General features: G+C 36.8%; 2 protein-coding genes across 5 annotated transcripts in view; both read right to left on the bottom strand.

Moving 5' to 3' along the window:
* The window catches only part of LOC121429120 (patatin-like phospholipase domain-containing protein 7), a 41,897-nt gene extending 36,773 nt beyond the window's left edge, over window positions 1-5,124 (bottom strand). The window contains exons 1-2 of the mRNA XM_041626031.1: window positions 4,993-5,124; window positions 804-885 (exon numbers count right to left, since the gene is read on the bottom strand). Of these exons, the coding sequence (XP_041481965.1) occupies window positions 804-885; window positions 4,993-5,076 (166 nt within the window). The 5' untranslated portion in view covers window positions 5,077-5,124. The remainder of the gene's footprint in view (window positions 1-803; window positions 886-4,992) is intronic.
* A 3,310-nt stretch (window positions 5,125-8,434) lies between these two features.
* Window positions 8,435-22,400, bottom strand: LOC121428389. 4 transcript variants are annotated; one of them, XM_041624986.1, is made up of 11 exons: window positions 22,119-22,400; window positions 19,676-19,831; window positions 18,591-18,768; window positions 17,759-18,097; window positions 16,932-17,150; window positions 16,281-16,346; window positions 15,143-15,567; window positions 14,162-14,299; window positions 12,905-13,125; window positions 11,964-11,990; window positions 8,435-10,697 (listed from the first exon to the last, which is right to left on the bottom strand). In XM_041624986.1, exons 2-11 carry the CDS (start codon window positions 19,827-19,829, stop codon window positions 9,651-9,653), a joined length of 2,814 nt encoding a protein of 937 aa, XP_041480920.1. In that variant the 5' UTR covers window positions 19,830-19,831; window positions 22,119-22,400; the 3' UTR covers window positions 8,435-9,650. The 4 variants fall into 4 exon arrangements, with proteins under 4 accessions (XP_041480920.1, XP_041480919.1, XP_041480921.1 ...); XM_041624985.1 differs by having other exon boundaries at window positions 19,676-19,858; window positions 22,119-22,399; XM_041624987.1 differs by having other exon boundaries at window positions 15,146-15,567; window positions 19,676-19,858; window positions 22,119-22,398.
* Window positions 22,401-27,001: the final 4,601 nt, after the last annotated feature.

Genomic DNA, 27,001 nt, shown 5'->3' with positions numbered 1-27,001 from the left:
GGTCGATATAAACAACTATTCCTTGATCTATATAAACCTCAAAGAAAAAGAAAGTGAAATCTCGTTCAAAGATTATGATGAGGAATGAGCGGGTCAGTGCAGCTGTGGCAGCATGGTCTATGGACAGGTGCATCTCTGGTGGGTGTTTCATAAAGCTGTTCATAAGTTAAGAGCGACTTTAAGAACGACTGGTTCTTCACTGGTCAGCTCTATCGGCTTGAATAGACTACCTTCAGTGCGCATATACTTTTGATTGTCATGTACTTCTTCTCTGAATGCGAATCACTGGTAGAGAATGCTTTGATAAAGAAAGGAGATTTTGACCCTGTTGGTAATTTCTGAAGGATGCTACAACTTGTATATATCAACCATTGGGTCTAAATGTCATTAAGATTTTTTTTCAATACCAAAAAAATATCTGATTTCCAGTTGGTTGAGCTACATGTAATCTACTAAAATGGACAACAAATTAATTAGTTATTTTAAAAAATGACAATGAACCATGTTGATAATAGACTACACATTACAGGCAATTGGGCCACATAGTAAGTAGAGTAGAACAATGGTAGAGCTAATGGTGGGTGTTTCAAACAGAAGTAGATAAGTGTGAATTAAAAATTCGCTCAGAAATTTCAAGTTGCATCACTTGTGGTAACCAACAAATCGCAAAATTCATTACATCATGCTCATTGCATGCAAACATTACGGTGCAAGCATAGTACAAGTAACACAATAAACTTTTTGTGAAACAACTCCAATAAAGATCTATCCCTTGTTAAAAAGAGGGGATTATTATAACTTACTTCTCTTTTTGATGATCACAGAGATGAGAAAGGCAACCAAACTGAGAAGAAGTGCAATCACAATGAACATCAAAATGAAAGTCTGTAATCAAAATGGAATATGAAAAAAATAAATACGCATTAGAACTGTCCTCATTTCCATAATCATTCATTTAAAGAAAGAAAAATCTTAATCAAAACAAAAATCTAATAATAATAAACATGCAGAAAACAGGCAAAATGAAAAACTGATTCTTTCTATGACAAGAGGTACATTTATCTGCGATAATATTTTTAATGATATTGATCAATATTTATAAAAATACCATCACAGAGTTCTCTTGGCTAGATTACCCCCCCCCACTTTTCATGGAGTATAAAAGAAAAACACGAAAAGAAAGAAAAAAAACTAATTTTCAAATAACTTTTCCAAAATCAACTGGTAGGTCTGCTGATTATCTTCACTTTGGAATCAACTCAATATTTGTTTAGTTTTATCTATTCTCACTCATGGTGCTTGCTATAGGCCTGTGGGGAGGGAAGGGAAGGGGGTAACTCGCATATATTGGGTATACAGGGATGTGCTCCTGGGACGGGTGAATTTTTAAGAAAGATCCTTAGACATGTTTCCCCTTTTCATTAAAAAGATCCCTAGACATGGGTCCCATTTAAATAATTAGTAGTATATGATAATTATTTATAATCACGTATTACATTTTAGTATTTGTGAAATAATCTTTATGTATAAATTGTTCTTCAAAATGGGATCGCTAACTGGATGTACGTCATAACAAAGCAGTTCAAGGGTCAGGCCAATTGTCTTTGCTATGTTGACAAACGGATCGAGGGATCTACAGTACAGGAGATCGGTTTGGTAAGAAACATCTCATTTTTACCATTTATGCTGAATTCATTTTTATCCCTTTATAAGCATTAGGCGCATGAAGGTTCACTATTTATCAATGACTTGCCGAATCATGTTACTAGTGCCTCAGTGTATATGTACGCAGATGACACTACTATTTCAGTATCTGGTAAGACTAAAACAGAGGTCGAAACCAATCTAACCCAGGCACTATACGAGACCTATTCATGGATAAGAAATAACAAACTGATCTTAAACTATAATAAAACAAAAGTAATGCTTTTAGGCTCAAAACAAAAACTAAGTACTACTCATAATCAGCAAATATCAATAAATATACATGGCTGTACTCTAGAATGTAAAAATGAAGTGAAGTGTTTGGGCGTAACAATCGATAATTGCCTTGACTTTAAGCAACATACCAATTCAATTTCAAACCTTATCAAACGTAAGCTTGGAATTATTCGCAGGAATAAACATTATTTTAATCAATCTCAACTTTCCAAACTTTATTGGGTATATGTCATTCCCCATATCCTTTATTGTTCTAATGTTTGGTTTGGAAGATCAGAAGGAAATTATGACACGCTTAACAGGTTACATAAAAGGGCAGCGTATCTGATATCAAATCGCACATGGATGACACGTTCTGAAATCGTGTTTAAAGAACTAAATTGGCCCTCTCTATACAAAGTTCCCCATAGAGCCGCATGTGTTCTTATGTATAAGTGTGTCAATAAATTATCGCCCGCCATTTTATACGATAGACTTTCATTTGTCGATGATGTCTCTTCTAGAACCACACGTAGTTCTGACAAATTGCTCTTGAGATTGCCAAAATGTCGTACGACCTTCTACCAAAAATCTTTCCTATTTTCAGGCTCTCTCACTTGGAACAAACTGCCTGAACATATAAGATTTTCAAGATCTGTTCATTCCTTTAAATTCCAACTTAAACACATATAGACAAATCATATCATTCGTTTTTAATCATTATACAATACACTTATCATACACTATTCTATTGTCCGTGCCGTTCCTATAGTACATTTGGTATCGATTGCTGCTCATTTCTTGTCTTTCTGTTATTAGCACTTATTATCTAGACATTGAAACGTGTTGTGTTTTATTTGTTTTATTTTTTTTTTATCTTTTTATCTTGATGTATATAAGTGATAAAATTATCAAATGATGCAATATGTCTTCTGCTTGGTTTTTTTTGTTTTTTTAATTCCAAAAGTAAATTTATTAGTACTGTATAATACATTGCCTTGTGTTTTAACGATCTTTCATCTTTTTAAATGCTTATATATAATCACAGAGCCCTGAGGTAGACCAGCTTTTAATGTTAATATTTTGCATATTTTATCATGTATCTTGCCATCTGTAACTCGTAACACATTTTCGTATTTTTACCTTGTATTTATTCCCTTTTTCTGTATCTCATAATGTCCTGTTACTATGTTTTTCGTGCATTGTATGTATTTTAATGCTGATCAGGCCACTCTGTATAAATATTCGAGAATAAATAAATAAATAAAAAATAAAATTTACCCCTACAAACCGATTTCACCCTTTATCTATGGATTTCCTCACTTGTTCACTGCTACCACCCTGCCTGTGGGGAATCTAGAGGTAGGACTATGGTATGCCAATGTTGTACAGAGCACACACTTTAAAAAATCATTAAAATATCACTTTTGTGACCAAAATTACTAATTTCCATACAGTTGCAATTTATTTTTCAATAGTAACATGGGAATAATTTTTTCATTCACCAGAGCGCTCAAAAACTTGAATTCTGGGCATATATTTGTGTACGCCCTCAATTGGTGGAAAGTAATATGGCAAGAAAATTTTCATTTTTTGATATCTATTTTTAATTAAGAAAAAAATGATTTAAAGAATCAAATTTAAATAAGAGCCAAGTTGTATAAATAATAGGTGTAATGGAAACTGTCAGTGTAAAAAAATCAAGCATTTGCCCCAAAGAAAAAGAGAAAATAAGCCAAACATTGCCACCCTTATTTTGCCACACATGGAGATATAACTGAGAACAAGGTTATATTATAACCTTGTTCATTGAATGAGTGGATTTCCTAGGGAAATCCATCTTTGACTTTGTGTACATGTGTCTCTTATATGACCGGTGGTTTAAGCTCCATTATCCATATCTGAAGAATTATGTCAAAATATTAAAAAAAATATCACTTATGCCAGTCCTCAAGGCTACTATTACTAAAAACAAACACCTCATTTCTCAAATGTTTTGTTCGTAACATAGCTACTGTACTTGCTTTTCCGTGGTCACATTGCCACCATGCCCATGGCATAGTCCATTGTTTTGATTTTGTATTTTCTTTTTGAATTTTAGTTTGAATTTATGATTTTGCTGTCAACTTGTCTTTTTGTATTTGATGGTTAATCATGTTAATTGCCTTCAATCTTCCCATTTTCTTTTTCTTTGCCTTTTTATCTTATTTATTTACTATAAGAACTTATAAATTCAGCAACGTATGGCATGCACATTTTTTTATCATTCATTCAAATTCAATATCATAGACGTATGATGGGGTGTCCAAACTTCGCGCACTTTTCCAAAATATTCATCAAGCTTAATTTTGTTCACAAAATGTTCATAATTTATACAAAACCAATTCAAGAAACAGTTACCACATTGACGGCACGATCATAAACAATGAAATCATGGACGAAAATGTAAAGTAGGTCAAGGGGTTTCGCCGGTATCGCGATCTCAATATTCTATTCCGATCGGCGAATGCGAGCTGTGCTGGAAAACCGTTCAGAAAAAGTGTGACCTAACTTCGCGCACCAAAGCTTTTGTGGACATGCTGGAGATTTAAACAAAAACTCAAGTTCAAAAAGTGAAATATTTATATCAGAATGACAAAATGCTATGGAATCGATTAGTACCACATTTAACTCACATTTTTGATGATTTCTGCTTGCAAAATGGTGATATCGTGATGCTTGTTGATTTCTTCAAAACGGGCGCCAGCAGTGACAAATTTGCCGATCTTTTGCCAATATTTTCACGAATACTGAACTCATCCTAAAGAAACTTTCACCAAAGGGTAATTTTAGGTCGCTTTTCACGTTAATGATATCAGATTTTAAGGATATTGGCTAGTTTTTGAGATGATGACCGTCCGCGAAGTTTGGACTCACTGCCATAGTAAACTAGTTATTTTACCAAGCCAGGCCCGAGGGCCCAACATTTTTTTCAACATGTGGGACACACCAATAAAACTTACAACAAAGTTTAAAGTCTAAAAACACACATTTCACAAGCTTATTAATGGATGCGACCAAAATTTTACTTACTGTCGTATATTGGGTGTCAAAGTAGTAAGTACTTGGCGGCAAAAAGCCATTTTCATCCATTTCGTTATCGTTATCTTCATCCATCTTCTCTGCTCTGCGAATCGGGCCAGTCAGACGACAACGCACAGTATATACCACGGCCGGCCGGCCGAGCGCGGCGCCGGAGCTAGCTCGATCGTGGCATGCGCAAAAAAAAAAAAAAAAAAAGAGTTGCGCTAGCTAGCTCATTTTGGTGATTATGACCATATGCAAATACCTAGAATTCGTATTATTTTCATCTTCATTTTGAGGAATGGGACTGGCGCACAATTGGGTGCTTCTCCAAAATTTTCACGACCAAGGAAAAGGGGGGCGGGGGGAGAAAAGAAACGGTAGAAATATATATATGATTATGATCTATCACAAAATTTAGCTTTTTGTGTTCATGGTTTATTATATCACATATTTCCTCTGTTTTCCTGATCATTTATAAATAACTTAGCCTGAACATTCACAGGAAATGTAAAACCTTTCTCATCATCCACTATAATTTTTTTTTTCATGTACGAAAATATGAAAGATAGGTACGGTACTTGTGCTTCTCCAGTACCCGGATTTGCACACAGTTTTGTGAGGGCAATTGCGTCTTATTTTACATCTTTTGATGAAAAGTATGTGCTATATGCTTGTGTACATGATTTCTGTGATGGTTTTTTTATGTTATGGGGTGGCCGGGATCTTGAATTTCTTTCATTTTTTTTTTATTCCCACAGCAATATTATAGCTATACTGATGGGAAATATTAGAGGGTGGCCGGGGGGCACATCATGGTCCTTTAATGAGTTTTGCTCTGATTCACCATGCCTCCATTCATTTACTCTGCGGCCTCTTTCTAGCTCTTTCTTTCTTCAAAACACACATTTCACATCACTTATTTTTTTTAGAAATATAACCCCCCCCCCTTTTAAGAAAAATCAACTAATATAAAGAGAAATGAAAAAGGGTAATGGAAAATTGCAAGACAAGAGCCACTTTATAGATTGTATTTCAAGAAATTTCATCACCAATAGGTCCATGATTTCACACACAAAAAGTTTTTTTGCTCTTGCAAACTGGACAGAAGTACAAATGAGGGAGCTGATGCACACACTGTTTTCTTAATGTTCTACATTTCATTTTCAAGCTTTAAATGCAACTCATATTTTAATAATAATGGTACATTTACCCAGCTAGGGTAGCAACTTCAGTTCTGAAAACTGTTTGCCCAGTGGTCCCTGCTATTATTATTACCCCTGCTTTAGCCGCTATGTTGATCGGGCATTCGAGAAATTTCTTCCTACCGGGTACCCATTCACCTCACCTGGGTCAAGTGCAGCACAATGTGGATAAATTTCTTGAAGGAAATTACGCCATGGCTGGGATTCGAACCCACAACCCTCTGTTTCAAAGTCTGGAAACTAATCCACTGGGCCACAATGCTCCATTTGATTCCGAATTTTTGATCATGCATATCCTTGAATATGTAGAATCCTCATGTATGTAATTTAATATGAAATCAACTTTTTTATCATAAAATCTACAGAAGTTTTGTATTTGATATGGTAAAATATGAGAATATCAGTTCGGAGTATGTGACATCACCAACTCTCTGATTTGAATATCACCCATGCTGTGCATATTAATAACCATTTTGTGAAACATAAACAATTTAACATCCAATTTTTATGATATTTGTCAATGCTACGCTGGTTTGATTCTTTCCAACTTATTCCCAATAAACTTAGTTACGAGTGGATTTAAACTTGAAAGTCTGAGGATTTCTCCCCATGTCGCTCATGATTTGAAAGAAAGGCAATGAGCAATACGGCGTGTTGATGAAGTCACGGATCATAATCATATAATTTAAATTTGATACACATTTCTTGTTTTCAAGACTTTTTAAGTAAAACCCTTCAAGTTTTGTTTGGCAGGTTATAAATAGTCCACTAAAGAATTGCACATCACACTGGTATGTACCATGTGACCTACAAATATCTGGCAAGATATTATAAGGAAATAGTTCTGAATCTATACAGTGTGTCCCAGAAAAAAATCAGGAAGCCAAGGATCTTATCGACTTTAATAATGGCATAGCCCATTGACTGATATATGTTCATAATATTCAGTTTTTCTCCTTGATTTTGATAGCTTAATACGTGGGTTTTGTTTTGGGGGGGTGTTTTGCATCAATGGGCAATTTGAGGGATTTTAAATTTCAATGACAAAGTCAAATTGTGCAGAAGGAATATTGGCCAAGATATAACAAGGATACTATGATCTCATTGGAGAAAAGGATGGCTCATCAACATTTATTTTGTGTTCTTTGGTGTTTCTTTCACTAAATCTCTCAATGAGAGTGGAAGGAGATTCAAAGTCAATTTAATTTGTCAGACCTCAGTTTTTATTGGTCATTCTGTGTCAACTTTGAAACAAAAATATACTTCATTATCTATCCCTGGCAATAGGGTTCACGTTTTTCTGGGATACACTCTATATTTTCTCATATGGAGCACATGAAATTGATTTAGATATAACTTATTATATACAAATTAGTTAAAACAAAAAAAAACACTCAGTACAGATTAAAAGTTTCAAAACAATACTATTCAGGTTTAGTTCATTTGAAAATTGTTAATATAATTATTAGTTAATATTCCAATATTGATCCCATATACAAATACAATTACCTATTGTACACAATAATGACAATGTAAAAAGTAGCATAATTTAATGGAATAAATTGGACGGATGAATACAAAAGGAAGAAATTTGATAATGTATCAAATAGTATAAATATATTGGACAGTTTCTACAGTTAATACTGTAAATGGAAGGACATTTATCTATTGACCACGTAGTGCAGCATCAAACAAATATACACCTATATTGTCATTTAAATCTCCATGATATGAAAATATAACAAAAGTCATCATGGTCTACTCATATAAGTGTCATAGATTTTGGTTCCATGGAATAAATGGTACATGATTCATCAACCACTGCATATGTTCATTGGCAAGACATTTATTTACATTTGCCTCTCTCTATCATGGGGTGTTTCAAGTATGACTTAGAGTCGCACATAAGGCGATCACACTCCTTACGATTGGTCTGCCATCCGATTTCAGAATAAAATGTAGTAGAATTTGATGCTAATATTGAGACTTGGAATATCTTACTGTGTAAACTTCTAAATCATTGTACGAATACCCATATTTAAATCTGTGCCTATTATATCATCCTTCTTAGAATAAGGGCGAATTTAATATCTAGTCGTAATGACGTCATAGCAGTCGTACAATTAGCTACAATTTGAAACTAATTTGGCCTTTACTCCAAAATAAAGGCTTGCGACCTTTCAAAATGGTTATATTAGTATTCTTTCAATTAATTTTAACCTCAAATAAAACGATATGTTCCATTCAAATTTTCAGAAAATGAGCAAAATGCGATTTGTTCCAAAATCAGATCGCGAACAGTCGTAAGGTGTGTGGTGGCCTTTAAACGCTGACGCGTACGTGATATGCAACGTGCAATCTTATTGATTGATACGAAGTAGTGCGCGTCCTCATGGCACAATCTGAACAATGTGTTTTAAGCCTTTTTTACCGCATGCAACTTGGTATTTAAGTGCGACTGTAAGTCATACTTAAATCTTTGTGAAACACCCCCATGGTGTAGTAATGGATACCTGGGGGGTGTTTCACAAAGACTTAAGTGTGACTTAAATTAATACTTAGAGCTGATGCGCACATAAATATTCCATGTGCAATCTTATCAATATGATTAGCATACTAGCATGATTGGACCAGTGCGGTGATGCCTTTTATTCTGCACGCAACTGGACATTTAAGTGTGAACTTTAAGTCATACTTAACTCTTTGTAAAACACCCTCCCCCTGGTAAGGATATAGCTGGTAGCATACAAACCAAATTAAAGCAATAGAGAAGGCAGTTCAAATTGATATCCATGAAATAAACTTATTACATCAACTAGTGCTGTTTAGATGTACAGTGAACATTACAACACAAGCTCACTTCATTTAAAGATCTTTACTCTATTTTGCATTGAAACAGGCAAGTGTATTACAGAATACATACTTTATGTGTGAAGTCAATGAAAACAGAAATTTCATACCTTAAAACATCTTTAACTGGAACTAATATGACAACTGACAATGATTATAGATCCAGGAAAGAATAAGAAAGATTGCCATGAGGCAAGCCTACTGCCATCTCGGTACTGAGGTACGCAATGCTCAATTTCGTGTGAAGACTCACATAGCGGTATTACCGTATACAAATTTATTAAATACTGCTGCACATCTGCAATAATAAAAGTAATAAAATATTTCATATGGAGAATTTACTTCTTAATTCCTGAATGAATTAATACAGTTTATTTGTAAGTATATGCTCAGCAATAATGGAGAGCAATCAATACAAAAAATAGGAAAAAACTTAATGTACGGCAATTGTAATAGCATTTCAAAAGAGTCAAACAGTTAGTATTAAGGTTTTCATATGTATTTATCACATATTTCTGCAAAAATATATTCAATACCATAAAAATATCTTCTTGAAAATATTCACCATTTACTATTAAGAATGTCTCTTGAAATTGATCAGTTGCATCTTGTTCAAGTAGGTGCAGTTTGATCATTACTGCTTTGTTCATGTGACTCTGCATCTGTGTTATTTTGTTTGGTGCTCTCCTGATCAGGTTGTTTTTGCTCTGCTTGGTTACTATCTGAGGCAACTGGGACATCTTCAGCAGCTTCCTCCATTAGAGGTTTTAAGGAATCCTGCCCAAGGTTTGAATCAACATTGTCCTGCCCTTCTGCTTCTGGATTCTGATCTTTGGATACTTGTTCCTCTTGGACAGATTCTTTGTGAGTTTCTTGATCTCCAGAACGGGTACCTGTCCTCTCAGTATCTGCAACATTAGTCTCTTCGCTTTCCACCTCCTTGGCTTGACCAGCCACTTGTTCAACAGGACTATTGACAAGCTGCTGGTGTGCTCTAGGAGCCCCAGCATCTTCATCCTCTTCCCCCTCCTCCTCCTCTTCCTCTTCTGCCAGAGGTGTCAGAGAAGGTGTCGCAGTACTCTTGTTGCTCATTTCCTGGATGTCATAGTCAACATCCATACCAGCCGGTTCTGGGGAAGGCGGGGGCGCTACTGGGGCAAGGATCATATCAATCTTCTTGTTGGACAACCTGTCATTCTTCCGCTCAGGCGAATTCATGTACTCCCTCTCATCCACCACAGGCCACACCTCCGGCGTTGGTGCCGTTGGCAGCGGGGTATCCAGAGCCAGTGGTGACCCTATGGCCTTCTCCGATGCTTGTGCCATTACACTCGTGGCAGCATCGTAATGAGTGTTGGATTCTGGTGGCTTGGCAGAGCTCTGTACAGAATAGGTGCCTCTGGTGTCTGTACTGGCAGTTCCTACGGGTCGATCTTGGGGGACGTTGTGTTGCTCAGCCTCGTCGCCTGCTGCAGGGGTATGCGGTTCTACCGAGGAAGGTGCTATTGTACTGCCAGGAGGTAGGTTGACTATATTCACCTGGTCCAGGACTTTATTAACTGATGGTGAGTCATCAGGATAACTTCCTTGTTTAACTTCATCTGACATAGCATACGGTACTCGAAAAACATGGGTTGGAGCACCCTCACGAATTGCATTCTGGGAGAGATAAAAGAAATAAAATTAAGGTCGATTATAAAATAATGAACTTACTATACTGTTGTATTCATAAGAAGAACTGAATCATCCTTGTTTGTACCCCCTTCTCGTTAAAAAAATCTTTTGTAAATTTAGCCACAATGTATGATTTGCTTTCTTACACAAACACAATAAATACAAATCATGCTTGTGTACAAGGACAAAAACACACAATGGCACATCAACTATAAATCAAACTACAAATACTTTGTGACAAAATTGGGTGTAAAATAAAAAATTCATATGTGATTAGACTAAGTTTAGCAGAAATACTATGTACATCTACATGCATATAATCCTGAAAGATGTTTGTTTATTTGTTTGTCTTCATTTGATTTGTCATGAAAATATATTTGATTACTATCTATTAAGAGAAGTGAATATGAAAAATCAAACAAATATCTATTCTAGGAACAAAAAATCAAAAGCAAGATGAATTCTATAGAGGAAATTTTGATCACTTAAAAGAATAAGCAGATTTCAGCAATGGTAACTACAATAATTCTCTTTCAAACTTGAAGAGATTTTGGGGTTTCTAAATACAACAATCCATCAGGAAAACTTTGACTCCCAATCCAATCACAGAATATATTCTTACAGATTTTGAAATCAATGGTGATTATGATCCAGTAGGTCACTACTACGCTTCATTTGTAATAATAAAAAAATATGTGTGTGCTATCTCACAGCAAACGGGTGCTCCCTTTATTGTGCAAATACTTTTTTTCACTATTTCATTAAAAAAATATTCTTGACAAAGTAGTAAGTATGCAGGAAATAACCCGACACTAATCATATTGCTATTTACTACAAATACACCTTATGCATATGACATAATGATCTCATAGCGCCCTCCCTCAGAGGACATAGGAATATGCATACTCAGATTTGTCAGAGATGCGCCAGTTGGAGATCTCCAACACATGCAAGATAATGGCTAAGTCTCTTAGATGGAGGCATGAGGATCTAAATGCATAAGGTCTATTTTAGGATGACAGATACTATCGGTCATAGGCCTTGTGACATAAAAGATAAACCAAACATACAATTGGTTGTAATTGTAGAAGAATGGGTGACCATGAATTAAAAATCCCAATCAAGTGTATTATTGGCTATACTGTATATCTCTTTCTGTCACAAAGCAAAGGAATTTGAACTAATATTTGCATTGAGCAGAAATTATTCACAATGTGCAACACAACAATACCACAAGGAATGAACCTTTACCTCAAAGTCAACCCAATGCAACTCCGGCTATTGGGTTTTATGGTGCAATGAAAGAGACAAATATAAAAAGAAAACATGAACCAATGGAATTGATGATATGATATAGATTTATCAAACATATTATTGCTTTATGGACAAGAGTGAAGAAGAACAATTTTATCAGCTACCTTGACTGAAAAAGTACACTTAAGAGCATTCAGGAATTTGGTGAAAAGGCATCCAGCGTTGTGCACATTAATGTATGGTGTCTTAAAACAAGGGAAAGTTTTAAACTAGGGCTTTAATAATTATTAGACCATACCATATATGAGCTTACAGTAGGAAAGTGGTATAACAATTTTTTCCCAAAATGTTTAAGCAAAAAAAATAAAAGAAATAAAAGGATGCTATATATCACATAAGAAATTATTTTCATGAATGAAGAAATTTTATCCCCCCTCCCAAAAAAAAGGTCGCAAGATTTTTATCTTATTTGTCATTAAAAATAAACATCAGCTGATCATTTGCTTACATTTCATTAAAAACATTTTATGGGGATCGCTTATACAAACTTGAGCTTCAAAATAATTGGAAACTATGAATTAAAAAAAAATGATGTCTACACACTATCTACCACATTGATTTTGCAACCAGTCATAAACCTATAATAATGAATAGGAGTATATACCTGAGAAATAATCTACCTACAAAATGCATTAACGATCCGCAACTTTGTGAGATGAGAGGATTGAAGGCTATCACCAAGTGGCCTATCAGTGCCATGTGGTCAGTGGTACCGGAACATTCAAATCAGTCTCAAAAATTGATGGGGCAACTCTTGTTTAGCCCTCAAATATTTTGTCTGCTGCGAATGTTCCAGCGTCACTGCATATTACATGGAGTAAAGATGATTTGCTCCAAAATATCCCTAGGAAAAGATAATCAGTAGCAAATATACTCACAAAATCGTCGCTTGGTACGGTGGAGATGGTTGAATAGTGCGCCGACCCTAACCTTGTTGGTATGGGAGGAATGGGGGTGCGCTCACACACTGTGCATGGCGTCTGGGGAGGGGTGTGGCCAGACAGGTGGCTGGGGACGGTGACATACACAGTGGATGCTCTGCCAGAGTAGGGGCTAGATGACTTCTCGGAAGGCTCGTAGTCGGGCGTGGTAAGAGGACCTAGGAGAGAAAAAAAGTCAAATCATTTTTGTCATTCTAAAAGCTCTATGACATAAATGTATCAATCACTAGCATTTATTTGAAGCCCGGGGGGGCCACTTACATTGACGAGTGGATACCATGCGCGACCAAAAAAACACGTAAAAAGGATGTCCTTTTCACGATAGGGCACGTTACGTACGTAACGTGAAAAGGGTGTCAAAAACACAAAAATAATGGAAAAAAGGGTATCTATTTCGCTAGGAAAATTACGTGTTTAGGGTCGAATTTGCGGGGATGATAAAACAAAATTAAAATGTTTTAATAAAGGGTTTCCTTTTTGCCCCAACACTACGTGTTTAGAGTCCTATTTGCGCGAGGTGTAGAAGGTGGGGTCGTACTAAACCAAATAAGGTAAAGCCGACAACCAAAGGACCAGTAACAATAAAACATTCCTGTACTTGTTTAGAGGTTCATTTCAGGGAATATTTGCAAAGAGTATCGTTTTGTTTCCAATACTTGTTAAGGGTAGGGTTTCACACGCCAATACTTGTTAAGGGTGCATTTTCAGAATATGGAAATTACGTGTTAAGGGTGCTTTTCGAGACCCCATGGTCGCGCATGGTATCCACTCGTGAATGGAAGTGGCCCCCCCGGGATTTGAAGGCGTAAGTTAAAAACTTTATTTATCAACTTAACATCCATATGAAACTTCTTTCACATGCAAATTGTAAAATAAGGGATCATAAAGATAAATTAAAGCATCTGCACATATCTTGCATTTACAAAGAATATTCCATGCTGCATAAACTTTTCCTGAAGTTTGGTACTTAACAATTATGCAAAGTTTCCTTGCCTGAAATACCTATACCAAGTGAATAAAAACACAAAATATCATCCAAATAACTCATGCTCATCCCATCTTAAAACATGAAATATCGATGCACTATATTTTGTTCACAAAATATTGTGAATACGAGAAATATGACATACACAAAAGTTTAGGGAGATATAATTGTACATTTGTGCATCCAATTTCATTACAAATATAACTTACTGAGCGCAAGATCAAATGACTGAGCAGTGTAGTTGAAAGGTCTGATGGACCTCACACCAGGCTGTAGAGGGGGCAAGCTCTTGGCAGAGACAGAGGTCATCTTACGTCGCGAGTAATTGGACATCTCGGTTGGTGCAGCTGAGAGAAGCAAATAGAATCATGCCTTAATTTACACACATCATCATGACTTATTGCAATAAAGTGAAAAAAGACATGATTCTCCAGCATCAAAGCTCTTGAAACATCTTCATATATAAACAGAGATGTTTGCATTCTTGAGGAATAAGAACTTTTCTAAACAGGCCCATGTTTCATAAAAACAATCAAATTCTCTCATGTTCTCAGCCGATGAAATGATAAGATATCAGCTGGATATATGTGATTTTTTTTCACGTATTGGATTGTTTCTAATTCCCGCTTTTCATTATGTTGTAATTTTTATGTATATTTTTGTATTTGTCTGAAAATCTGTAATTCGACCTTTGGGCCGCGAATGATTTTTTTTTGTTCAAATAAACCATTTCTATTCTATTCTTATATGTTGCCTTCAATCTTTAATGGAATTATTTTTGAAGCAAAAATGAGGTTTTGCAGCATATATGATGTCCAACATGTTCCACATACATTAGTATGGATACAAATAATGAAAAGGGAACACAAGATCCAAATTTTTATTTCCATATGGCAAGGAAAGATTTTTCTTTTCATTTGTAAAAAGGTAGAAATAAATAATGAAATACTGCCATGGTAAAAAAGAGGTATTTCCTTTTCACCTAGAATGTACATTTGTATCCAAAGTTCCTTTTCTTGTATTTGCATTGGTACAAAAGCATGTGGAACAAGTTTGAACTGGCCTGCCTCAAAAGTTTCACAATGTCAGAGTATATACTTTTCTTACTGAAATGTGGAAATAAAATCAAATGAAATCAAATCAAAAGTTGATTCTATATGTATGTAATCCATATCATCAAAAGGACTTACCACCTCTGATTGGTCCAAGTGTTTTCCTCTTGGTCAACTCTTCTGAGGCTATTGTTGGTGATATCAATGTTGTCTCCCGATCCTCGTCTACCTGATGATCCGGCCTCTCTCGCTTTGTGTAGGAAGAGGAAGTGATTCCCGACATCCCGCTCTCATCCAAGAAGAATGGCATACTCCTTGTAGGGGGTGGGGCCCTTACAGGATCCACCCTCTTATCACGGCTGTCCAATAGCGTCACCTTCTTCTGCCGGAGTATTCCACTGGAGTGCAGGGGTGCTGATGGTGCAACGTTTTGGGAGGGGACTTGGGTATTGACTGGCAAGAGGGGAGGTGGATGCTGCTGGGTAACATCATTCTTCTCAAAGTGGATGTGAGGCATGAGCTTCTCTAGGAGCATTGCCACCTTGTTCTTGTCAAAAAGATCGCTGGGAAAAGATTGAAATCAACTCATTATAAAATTTGCTTTGTAAAAAAAATTACGTATCCCTGACGGTAAAGGACAAAAAACAGAGAGGACATTAAATTTACAACCAAACTGAAGTACTTTCACCAATGTGTTTGAATACAATTTTCTGACTTAATCCAAATTCACTATAAATAAAAAAAAATTAATGTTCAGCTCAAATTGTTCATACACAAAGCCTATGGCTTGTCTTACAGTTGTCTTATTTACTTTGTCTTTTAAGTCAACTGCAACTGGACGCAAGGCCAACATCTTCATCCTTGTCTTAACCCTTACCCAACATGCATATTTATGTTTTAAGAATAAAAGTTAAGGCACAGACAGCAGTGGTTTTTATACGAGCAAATAGCTGGACCCTGTTGCATAACAGTTACGATTATATCAACGTTGCCTTCTAACGATCATCTTCCATGAAATCATTCTTTTTTATTGGTTGTTGAGCATTGTTCCATAGTCGTTATATTCAGATGGCAAAGATAAAATTTTAGTGGCCTTTAAGCAACAGGAGCCTGGGTCATGTTTCATAAAGAAGTGTTATAATAACAAATGCACAATTTCTACAACAAACTAACCATCAGCCAATCAGATTTAATGATTTCTGTAGCTTTTAACTGTTATTTCACATTTGTTATTGTATCAAGTTTTATGAAACAGGCCCTGGCCATCATGTCTCACCTCTCTTTGGTGTGCTCTACCAGTTCAAGTAAAACATCTCTTGGTAACTGAAGTAATTGTGCAATTCTAGAAAAGGGATGAAAAGAGATGAAAGTCTTGTAATACATATAAGTGCAAAAATCAGAGAGTCAAATCTATTACTAGTCTATTCCTGAGAGGACAGTAAAATGATTGTTTGAATAATCCAATTAGCTTCCAATTCATCAACCTGGACCTTGAAAAATTAATACGGAGATAAGGAGACAACACTATTAATAGAGATTGAGAGATAGACAAAGGAACTGACAAGCATGAAGATGAAGATGAAGGGTGGGATAATAGAGGAAAAAAGAGAGGGAGGCAGACAGACAGTGTCAGAGTGCAAGAGAGAGAATGAGGGGGGGGGGGTCAGAGGGGACAATGGGATGGGAGGAAGTCTTAATTGTCGCAAAAGAACTGACAAATGTCACGATGGAGAGTGATTTGAAGAGACAGGTGACAATGGGATGTGGGAAATTAAACCCCCCAAAAAGTATGTAACATCTGAATTTAAAACTCTGAATGTGACTGAATGCTAAATTACATTTTTCATGTCACCAATTTCCACAAGGATGCTGCCCAAACATGGCCAAGATTATACCATGCTTCATTGAGCCACCCGTCATAACCTACCCTTCATCAATATCTTGAGGCAGTGTACGTCTGGTGAGGGGAGGAGGTGATCTGGCTGGATGGGTGTAAGGTCTACCTCCAGTCGGTGTCTGGAAGCTTGGCGATTTCCTCTGCTTTTGACCCTTCTCCTTGTTCTGATTTTTGGCAAGATTCCTTGGGATCATATCCTCTGTCACATCTTTAGGTTTGACCTTCAATATTGTAGGACCATCTTGAGACCTGGGAAACAACAGAACTCAATATTTGAATACCTATACTATCAAGTGAACAACAGAAATAATGATTATAAATCATAAGCAAGAGGCAAGTATTTATTTTCTTGCCATGTTAGCCTCACATGGGCAAGTGAGAAACCATTTAAGTTTACTGTAAGCAATAAAACTTTTACTTTCAATACAGTAACTTACATTTATCCAATGTACTGATAATGAATATGCTAAAGAGAGAAATGCCATTTGAAACGCTTTGTGAAAAGTAGTCTATTTTACATATTCAAAAGCATTTAATACCAACTAATACAAGGACAACATAACATACAAAGAACAATAATGGTAATGATAATAATACAAAAACAACAATACCCAATGATAATAACCCTAATATTCAATGAAATTGTACCGTTCTTAGAATTCTTTGCAGTCGGGCTGAATAAATCTGTTTACACAACTTACTGCTCAAATCTACATTATTGGAAAAGCTTTAACTTTGCAATAAATGGTGCTTCATTAAGTTTCCAGGACTCTTTTGATCATTTTGGGGGCGAAATCACCCAAGCCCCCATGTAACTTTACCCTGTTATGAACAACCAAAATCAAAGATCCACCCACCTTTCTTGTGAGGTATCAGCTTTTCCCCTAGGACCGGGGCACCACACATAGACCTTGCCATTCTGTGGTATCACCCCCTGGTGCTTGACCCCACCCAACCCTAGAGATTCCCTCATGTCCACCTTCTTGACCCCGTTCACAAACTCCAGGTAGCCAAACGGCACGGTGCGGGCTGGAGCGGACTTGTTGGTGGGACGTTGCTTGGCTGGAGATTTGGCCTTCTGAGGTGTACCTTGGGACTGGGTGGGGGTTTGGTCGATTGGTGTTCGATTGATGGGCGTCTGGTGAGGCGTGAAGGGCATGTGCTTCGCTGCTAAGCTAGGAACATTCTGCTGAGGTCTGTCGAAGGAAGAGAAATATTAGATATTGAATCATGCATACCAGGTGCCCTCTTATTCCATTAAGCATTCTAATTGGCATTTTAGAATCAAAACAGTGGCTACATTGGCCGATATCAAGTTTGGTGACGACAGCTGGCATTGAGAGTCAGCGCTAGTGCCAGGTAAAATTTTATACATCCACAGTGAAAAGCACAACTAGAATGAAAGCTTTTTCTGCCAATTGATTTTCTGTGACTTAGATTTTAGATTTGTGTCATAGTATCTAATTGATGGATATAAATGAAACTAACCTCTTTGACAAAGTCAACAACGAATTGGAGCATGAAACTTGACGATTATGAATAGAGCAAACGCACTGATGTATACTTTAAGAACAATATTTTCTCTATATTGTCCATCTTGGAGAAGGTAAAGTAAGGCTCTAAACCTCATCACTAAACAGACTAAAAGCCATTACAATAGCTCTCAACAATATTATATTGGACACTTACTGATCTATAAGCTGACGGATAACAGGGGCAGAATGACTTCTCCCCGCATCATCATCATCCAAGCTGCTCGGTTTTGGAAGCCTTTTCCTTGGCAACGGATGCTGGGTGGGGTAGCGATCGCCAGGATCATAGCCATACTCTCCAAGCATGTTCAGCACTTTGAGTGTTGGAAGTTCCTCTACAATAATGAAAAAAAAATAATAAATTGCATAGTATAATTTTGTATTGTACGATGCACATAAATGACATTGCTTAACTCATAGAATTCACTCATTTAGCTCCATACAGATTTACAGCCTCAGTAAACATTATGCAATATAAATTTCATCATATTCATAAAAACAGACCTTGCACTGATTTAGACTCTCATATCATGACAAACTATGATAACAGCATTCTTCTTCTTTTTTCAACCAGTTTTTATGTTAATTGGTTGTCCTAATTACCCAGAAAACCAGGTTCTTGGCAAATAACCATCACAAGTAAAATGTTGTATAGCTTGCTGTTGGCTTGATACACGACATCTCAAGGGAGAGACATAAGGTGCTGTTTTGCCTTGATAGCCCGATTGCATCATCTTAATTCATGTATGTAGCAACTTTGCAACACAAAATTCTATGAAATGTATCATAACCCAAGAAATTATGTGACATAGCTCAAGCTTGTCAAATGATAAACTGTCTATTGACCTAGACAGTAGGAGTAATGGTATACAATAAGAATTATGTATAAATGGTGATAAGGAAATTTAGAGTGTAATACAATAAGAGTTAGATTTACATTATTTATTCTTTAGTTCATTGGTTCAAATATATCCAGAATATTTGTCAAATAAAAAGTAAAACAAGAATCTGATAGATATAATTATCACTGACAAGTTAAAAGAAAATTGGAATTTATTTATAAGAGTGCAAATTTATATCCCCAAAACAAGCTTGGGTGTAGAGCTTGGTAGAATAATTCTGTGAAATGTAGAATATGACTAAATATACAATGCAACAGAAAAGTGTGAGAATTCATAAGTAAATGAACAGATAAAAAAGTAATAATAACTTTCAAAAACATTAGGTGAAGAAACATCTTACCATCAGAGATATTTCCATTATCTTCTGGTTCAACGTATTGAGTCCTTGGAAGACCCCTTTCCACTCGTCGATTGGAATACCAACAGGCAGGATGCTGGCAAACAACCTGACCACAAGATGTTTCATCTATCCTAATGTTTGTACCCATCATCATCTCTGGAATGAAGCAATGAAGCAAAATACCTGCAATAATTTAAGACAATAATAATGGTTACTAAATTTAGATCGTTTATGATTCAGTGATATTATTTTCATCAAGACAGGATCAAAAGAAATGTGACTTTCTTTAAAACCTTGTTAAGTCATCTTTCAACAGCAGCGTTCATCACCTTGAATTTACATTGAGCACCACTCCAATGCACATGCAATTTCAATTGCAAAATGCTCATTCTGTGTGTGGAGCTGTGACTGCAGTGTGACGAACGATTCCTATTCATTTTTTCTACAAAATCACTTCATGATATTTATCTGCCAATGCAAGTTTTTACAATTCATATTTTTCGGTTGACGCCAAGTATTTTTTTAAATCTAAGTTGGCACTGCTCATGATTTTGTTGCCCTCTATACGCGTCTTGTATCTTTGGCTATGATAACAGACGGCAAGATGACGACAACAATTGACAGACTGTACATAAGTAAATGCCTCTCTTGTACTTAATCGTGCAATTTGCGTGCTGTTGCCAAGCGGAAGACAAAGAAGTGAAGATGGCGACGTAAACACAGCCGTAAGCTCTTCCTTCCCACCTTTCCATAACATTTTTCTCGTTTTTTAATGAATTCTTCTTTAAAAACGAAATCAATATCGCAGAAATGTTGGAAATGAAGTTGAAACCCATGTACATGTTACTTTTAGGGCTAGATCTTTTAGAGGGAAAGTATAAATCTCGGGGGCGAAAGTTTCAGGTTTTGTGGCTGTATGTGCGTGACTATGCGTTGGCGTCCAAGGCTTCAATGGGGAGTAAGCCTAGCGTAGAGTAGATGACTTTTAGTTTTACTCCCCAGAAGCCTCCAGGCTACATAAACCTTCATTTTTCTTTTCAATTTTAGTGGAGGGGACATACCGGTATGGAACTGGAAGTCTTGCCCAAAACTAGACCAAAAGCTTCAGTCTCTGTATTTTGGTTGTTCCGCTGAACTACGTTGGCTCCACTCACCATACATAGACTGAAGAGTTAGGGGCCCGTGGGCTACAGACAACGTATAGTGAACTAGCGTTATAGATCGCGATTTAAAACTGTTTTTTTTAGCGAAATTTCTAGTTTCATTATCAGGGAAATATAAATAACTTAAGTAATTGCATACCTTGGACCGGAGTTATTGAAAAAAATCCACTGGATGATTGAGAAATCTGTCATCTAAGACATTTTCTCCTGACCTGACGGTTTTTCTTGCAAGTTGCCATCTTGAATGACGTCATTATCGTTAATGTCTCGATATATCGCGATTATAACTAGTATCGTTTGTCTTCGTGTAGTGTATCGTATCGTATTATTGCCTTGTAGGTGTGCTGGTGGAATGCAATATCGATATCACATTCGTAAATTGTTGACGCCCTCTCCGTTCGTTTGTAAATATTTCATAGTTTGGCTGCCATTTGGATCGATTTTGCTGTGCTTTTCCCAACTAAACATCGGTAAAGTATAATTTTCATGCATTTTCATCTATATCGTTTAAACTACTCTTATGTTAAATAGTTCTATATTTTTAATTTGTAGTTTATATATCCTTAGAGTGTTATATAGCCCCAAACTTTGGACTCTGGATTGACAAAAGTGCTGGTGTTATAACAAATGGGAGCCCACACGGACACTTTACCGTCGGTGAATGGGGATTACAGTAAAATGTCAGAAATTGTTGAATAAATCCCCAGAAACAACGGTTATTCCTGTCTAGCCCAAAACTTAAAGCCTCCAGGGCCCGTTGCAGAAAGAGTTGCAATCAATCGCTACTCTAAAAATCATGCGTAACTTGATTTTCAACCAATCAACAGCGCGCATTTGGGACTTGCGTTTGATTTTTTGACTTGCATTCAAATGCAACTCTTTCTGCAACGGGCCCCTGGGGCCCGTTGCAGAAAGAGTTGCGTTTGAGTAGATCTTAACATACATTACTCTCTACGTTATGTCTTAGGTCCTAACTGTATCTGCAAGAATCTGCAAGAATCTTCAATCCTGAAGGAGGCAGATTTAACCCGAAGAAGAAACTGTAGTGTTATTTATAATGTAGGAGCTTCCTGCCCTGGCAAACTCAAACTAAAAGCTCAACTTAAGTCCCAACCATGTCTTGTCAACCCAATTTGAATTTTTTAAAATAAAACCAAGACTAGTGTGAGTAGTGACACTGACTCAGTGATGAAAACCCCACTGTCGGAATTATGTCGGTTATATTTATAATCATATTCATAACCTTGTTCATTGAATGAGTGACTGTCGGGAGTACTGACCTGTAACGAAAGGCTGATACTTGCTCCAGCTCCACTGACAACTCAAGGTGCAGACGAGATAAATTCGAGCTTGTGGATGGACTGGAGCTTTTGTGGTGAGTGGGTAGATCCCGGGACCCGGCTCAGGCCGTATCGGCGCAGTGCCAATCCCAGACCCAGCGTAACTTGCCAGTCGTCACCGGCCTGGACAAGGGCAGGCGTCACATATTATTGCATCCAAATCACAAATGACTCAGTCTCAGCTGCTATCGATTGAATGGGATCGTAGCGGCTTATTTGGTTCTAAAATCGTACCCCTTCAGCAAGTTATTATCAAACTACGGTAATCCTGGGTTTTAGGGGCGTAAAATATCTGTATACATTACCGGCCTCTAACTTCAGACACAGCATCCCAGCATAGTATGGACGGCTAAAAGGGCAAATATTCAAATATGATTGAGCTGTTTTCATCAATTTTGTCTCGCAGGATATTTATAGCTGGATTTTTTCTTGAAACTTTGGCATTAGGGCAATCAAGTTTCAATGACCTAGTTGAAGGTCACATGATCAAGTTCAAAGGTCATTTAGGGTGAAAATTTGAACAAAATAATTGTATTTTCCCAAGAAATTTGAAAATGAGGGTAATCAAGTTTTACCTTTAGTTTAATATCAACTTATTGCTGGTACCTAAACAAGGTCAAAGGTCATGCTTGAAGGGGGGGGGGGTACTTCCAAGAACCCTACATTTGAGTGGAAAGGGGATCAAATTGGCATATATATACTACCGAATTGTACCTACTGGGTTTGAGGGGCATAAATTATGTTTTGGCTTGAAGGGGGGGGGGTACTTCCAATAAACCCTACATTTAATTGGAGAGGGAATGAAATTAGAGAAAATATAATATTCCCATATTGTACCTACTGGGTTTTAGGGGCATAAACTATGTTTTGGGTTGCGGGTGGGTATAAACCCTATATTTGATTGGAGAGGGGATGAAATTGGTCTATATATATTCCCGTATCGTACCTACTGGGTTTTAGGGGTATAAACTATTTTTTGGCATGGGGGGGGGGGTTACTTCCAAGAACCCTACATTTGAGTGGAGAGGGGATCAAATTGGCATATATATACTACCGAATTGTACCTACTGGGTTTTAGGGGTATAAACTATTTTTTGGCTGGGGGGGGGGTACTTCCAATAAACCCTACATTTAATTGGAGAGGGAATGAAATTGGTCTATATAATTGTACCTACTGGGTTTTAGGGGTATAAACTATGTTTTGGGCTGGGGGAGGGAATAAACCCTATATTTAATTGGAGAGGGGATGAAATTGGTCTATATATATTCCTGTATCGTACCTACTGGGTTTTAGGGGTATAAACTATTTTTTGGCTTGAGGGGGGGTACTTCCAATAAACCCTACATTTAATTGGATAGGGAATGAAATTGGAGAAAATATAATATTCCCATATTGTACCTACTGGGTTTTAGGGGCATAAACTATGTTTTTGGCTGGGGGTGGGTGTAAACCCTATATTTAATTGGAGAGGGGATGAAATTGGTCTACATATATTCCCGTATCGTACCTACTGGGTTTTAGGGGTATAAATTATGTTTTGGCTTGAAGGGGGGGTACTTCCAATAAACCCTACATTTAATTGCAGAGGGAGTGAAATTGGCCTATATAATTGTACCTACTGGGTTTTAGGGGTATAAACTATGTTTTGGGCGGGGGGTGGGTATAAACCCTATATTTAATGGAGAGGGGATGAAATTGGTCTATATATATTCCCGTATCTTACCTACTGGGTTTTAGTGGTATAAACTATGTTTTTGGCTGGGGGTGGGTGTAAACCCTATATTTAATTGGAGAGGGGATGAAATTGGTCTATATATATTCCCGTATCGTACCTACTGGGTTTTAGGGGTATAAACTATTTTTTGGCTTGAGGGGGGGGGGTTACTTCCAAGAACCCTACATTTGAGTGGAGAGGGGATCAAATTGGCATATATATATACTACCGAATTGTACCTACTGGGTTTTAGGGGTATAAACTATTTTTTGGCTTGAGGGGGGGGGTACCTCCAAGAACCCTACATTTGAGTGGAAAGGGAATGAAATCGGCCTATATAATATTCCCATATTGTACCTACTGGGTTTTAGGGGTATAAACTGTTTTGGGCTGGGGTGGGTATAAACCCTATATTTAATTGGAGAGGGAATGAAATTGGCCTATATAATTGTACCTACTGGGTTTTAGGGGTATAAACTATGTTTTGGCTTGAAGGGGGGGGGGGTACTTCCAATAAACCCTACATTTAATTGGATAGGGAATGAAATTGGAGAAAATATAATATTCCCATATTGTACCTACTGGGTTTTAGGGGCATAAACTATGTTTTTGGCTGGGGGTGGGTGTAAACCCTATATTTAATTGGAGAGGGGATGAAATTGGTCTATATATATTCCCGTATCGTACCTACTGGGTTTTAGGGGTATAAATTATGTTTTGGCTTGAAGGGGGGTACTTCCAATAAACCCTACATTTAATTGCAGAGGGAATGAAATTGGAGAAAATATAATATTCCCATATTGTACCTACTGGGTTTTAGGGGTATAAACTATGTTTTTGGCTGGGGGTGGGTATAAACCCTATATTTAATGGAGAGGGGATGAAATTGGTCTATATATATTCCCGTATCTTACCTACTGGGTTTTAGGGGTATAAACTATGTTTTTGGCTGGGGGTGGGTGTAAACCCTATATTTAATTGGAGAGGGGATGAAATTGGTCTATATATATTCCTGTATCGTACCTACTGGGTTTTAGGGGTATAAACTATTTTTTGGCTTGAGGGGGGGTACTTTTAAGAACCCTACATTTGAGTGGAAAGGGGATCAAATTGGCCTATATATATTGCACCTACTGGGTTTGAGGGGCATAAACTATAATTTGGGCTGGGGGGGGGGTATAAACCCTACATTAATTGGAGAGAGGGTGAAATTGGTCAATAATGTACTGTACTGGGTTTTAGGGGTATAAACTATTTTTTGGTTAGAGGGGGGGGGGGGGGTACTTCCAATAACCCTACATTTGAGTGGAGAGGGGATCAAATTGGGCTATATATTGCACCTACTTGGTTTTAGGGGTATAAACTTTTTTTTTGATTAAGGGGGGGGGGGTATTTCCAAGAACCCTACATTGAAAAGGGGATGAAATTGCCCTATATATATTACTCTATTAGTCTTACTGGGTTTGAGGGGTATAAACTATTCTTTTTTGGGGGGGCAAGGGGGGGGGGTGATTACAGTCCCTTACATATTAGATGAGAGGGGATCAAATTGGCCTATACAGTATATCACCGTATTGTACCTACTGATAATTTCTGTCTTTTACCTTCAAAGAAGAAGCAGCACTTTTCGCCTGGTAGGGGGAAAAGATTGGTTTAAAAAATACATTTTTCAGTTCCTTATCGTCCTGTTGGCGAAAGCTGGTTCTGCTCTTTTTGTAAAGATGTTTTATTGTTTTTCTCTCAAATCAAATTTCATACAATGCAGTTTACAAAGTTAGAATTGTAAATAATAATTCTAACAAATTTCTTAAACTCGTATACCTTGTGCACATCATGAAATAATATTCTAAGACACTGCATCGTACCACTACCAGATGAGTTTAACAAACAAATATCAGAGACAAACTTACAAAAGTATATGCGTTATACCTGCCCCCTCTTAACCCACCCCTTCCCTCTGCAAACCCCCACTCTTCACGCCCTCAAACACTCACACATTTCATACGCCCTTGCATACGGTGCCCGTGTTCCGTTTGAAAAAAAAAACAGCATAATGAACAAACATAATCTCATGAGCTCTGTCGCCTCTTTTGTAAGGAAATGTTCCCATTTCCTAATATGGTTTGATAATTTACCCCGCGTTACTGCTAAAGTTTTCTCTTCACGTTCATTTTCTAATATCTTCTCTCTAATTTCGTTGGGACTTGGTGGTCTTTTTTAGTCCTGCTGTAAACAAAGATCAGATATAATTATCTGTTCCTTCCCTATATTAGCATGCTTAACACCAATGTGTATATCCACCCACCTGGCATTTGTTTATTTCATACATAGTGAATAAGTTACCACAATCTATCCATACGTCTCTCGTCTTTTCACATGAAAAAAACAGTTGCTCGTTAGTTTCTTCAGTATTCCCACAAAACGAACATTCACTATCTGAGAAAATTTTGAATAAATGTAAATATTTCTTCGTGTATATTAATTCATAAAGCATTTTAAATTAAAAAAACTCTTTAAGCCTACTGCTTAGAGTACATTTTCTGGGTCTTGAAAATATAGCACAAATATCTTTTTCAGAGAAATTATGTCTTCTCTTTATTATTAAACGCATACGATTTTTCCAATTTAATCCTTAAAAGTGCCTTGTATATTTTCTTGGATGTCACGTTTGGTTAACTGTTAATCTTACAAGTAAATATAAATTCTAGATTTAGACCAGTGTCTTCACAGTTGTCGTTTTTCTTCAAAAGGTGTTTCCGTGTTGCTGGAATATTTTCAAAAACTTTGTAAACTTTATCTATTTCATTTCCATCTAACCCCATCTTCAGAAAGTTTCCAGGAGATTTGATGATTCCTTCCTTGTCAACAATATGATGCAATTTATATATATTTTTTAAGAAATAATTTTTCATCAAATAGCATTTGCCCGTTCAGTCCAATAAGTTTGCCGTTAAAAAATATCTAATTTCTTTTAGACGTTTCTTTTTCAAGAAGTACTTCTTTGATAGCGGCCCAAATTTCCAACATATCCATATACAATTTTGGCAATGATATTTTACTGATATTCAGTGAAGTATTAGTGAATAATAACAAAAGTCCTCCTACATC

Source organism: Lytechinus variegatus, chromosome 15 (assembly GCF_018143015.1).
Source record: "Lytechinus variegatus isolate NC3 chromosome 15, Lvar_3.0, whole genome shotgun sequence".
In the NCBI taxonomy this organism is placed as follows: domain Eukaryota; kingdom Metazoa; phylum Echinodermata; class Echinoidea; order Temnopleuroida; family Toxopneustidae; genus Lytechinus; species Lytechinus variegatus.
This window is presented reverse-complemented; position numbering and strand designations above follow the sequence as displayed.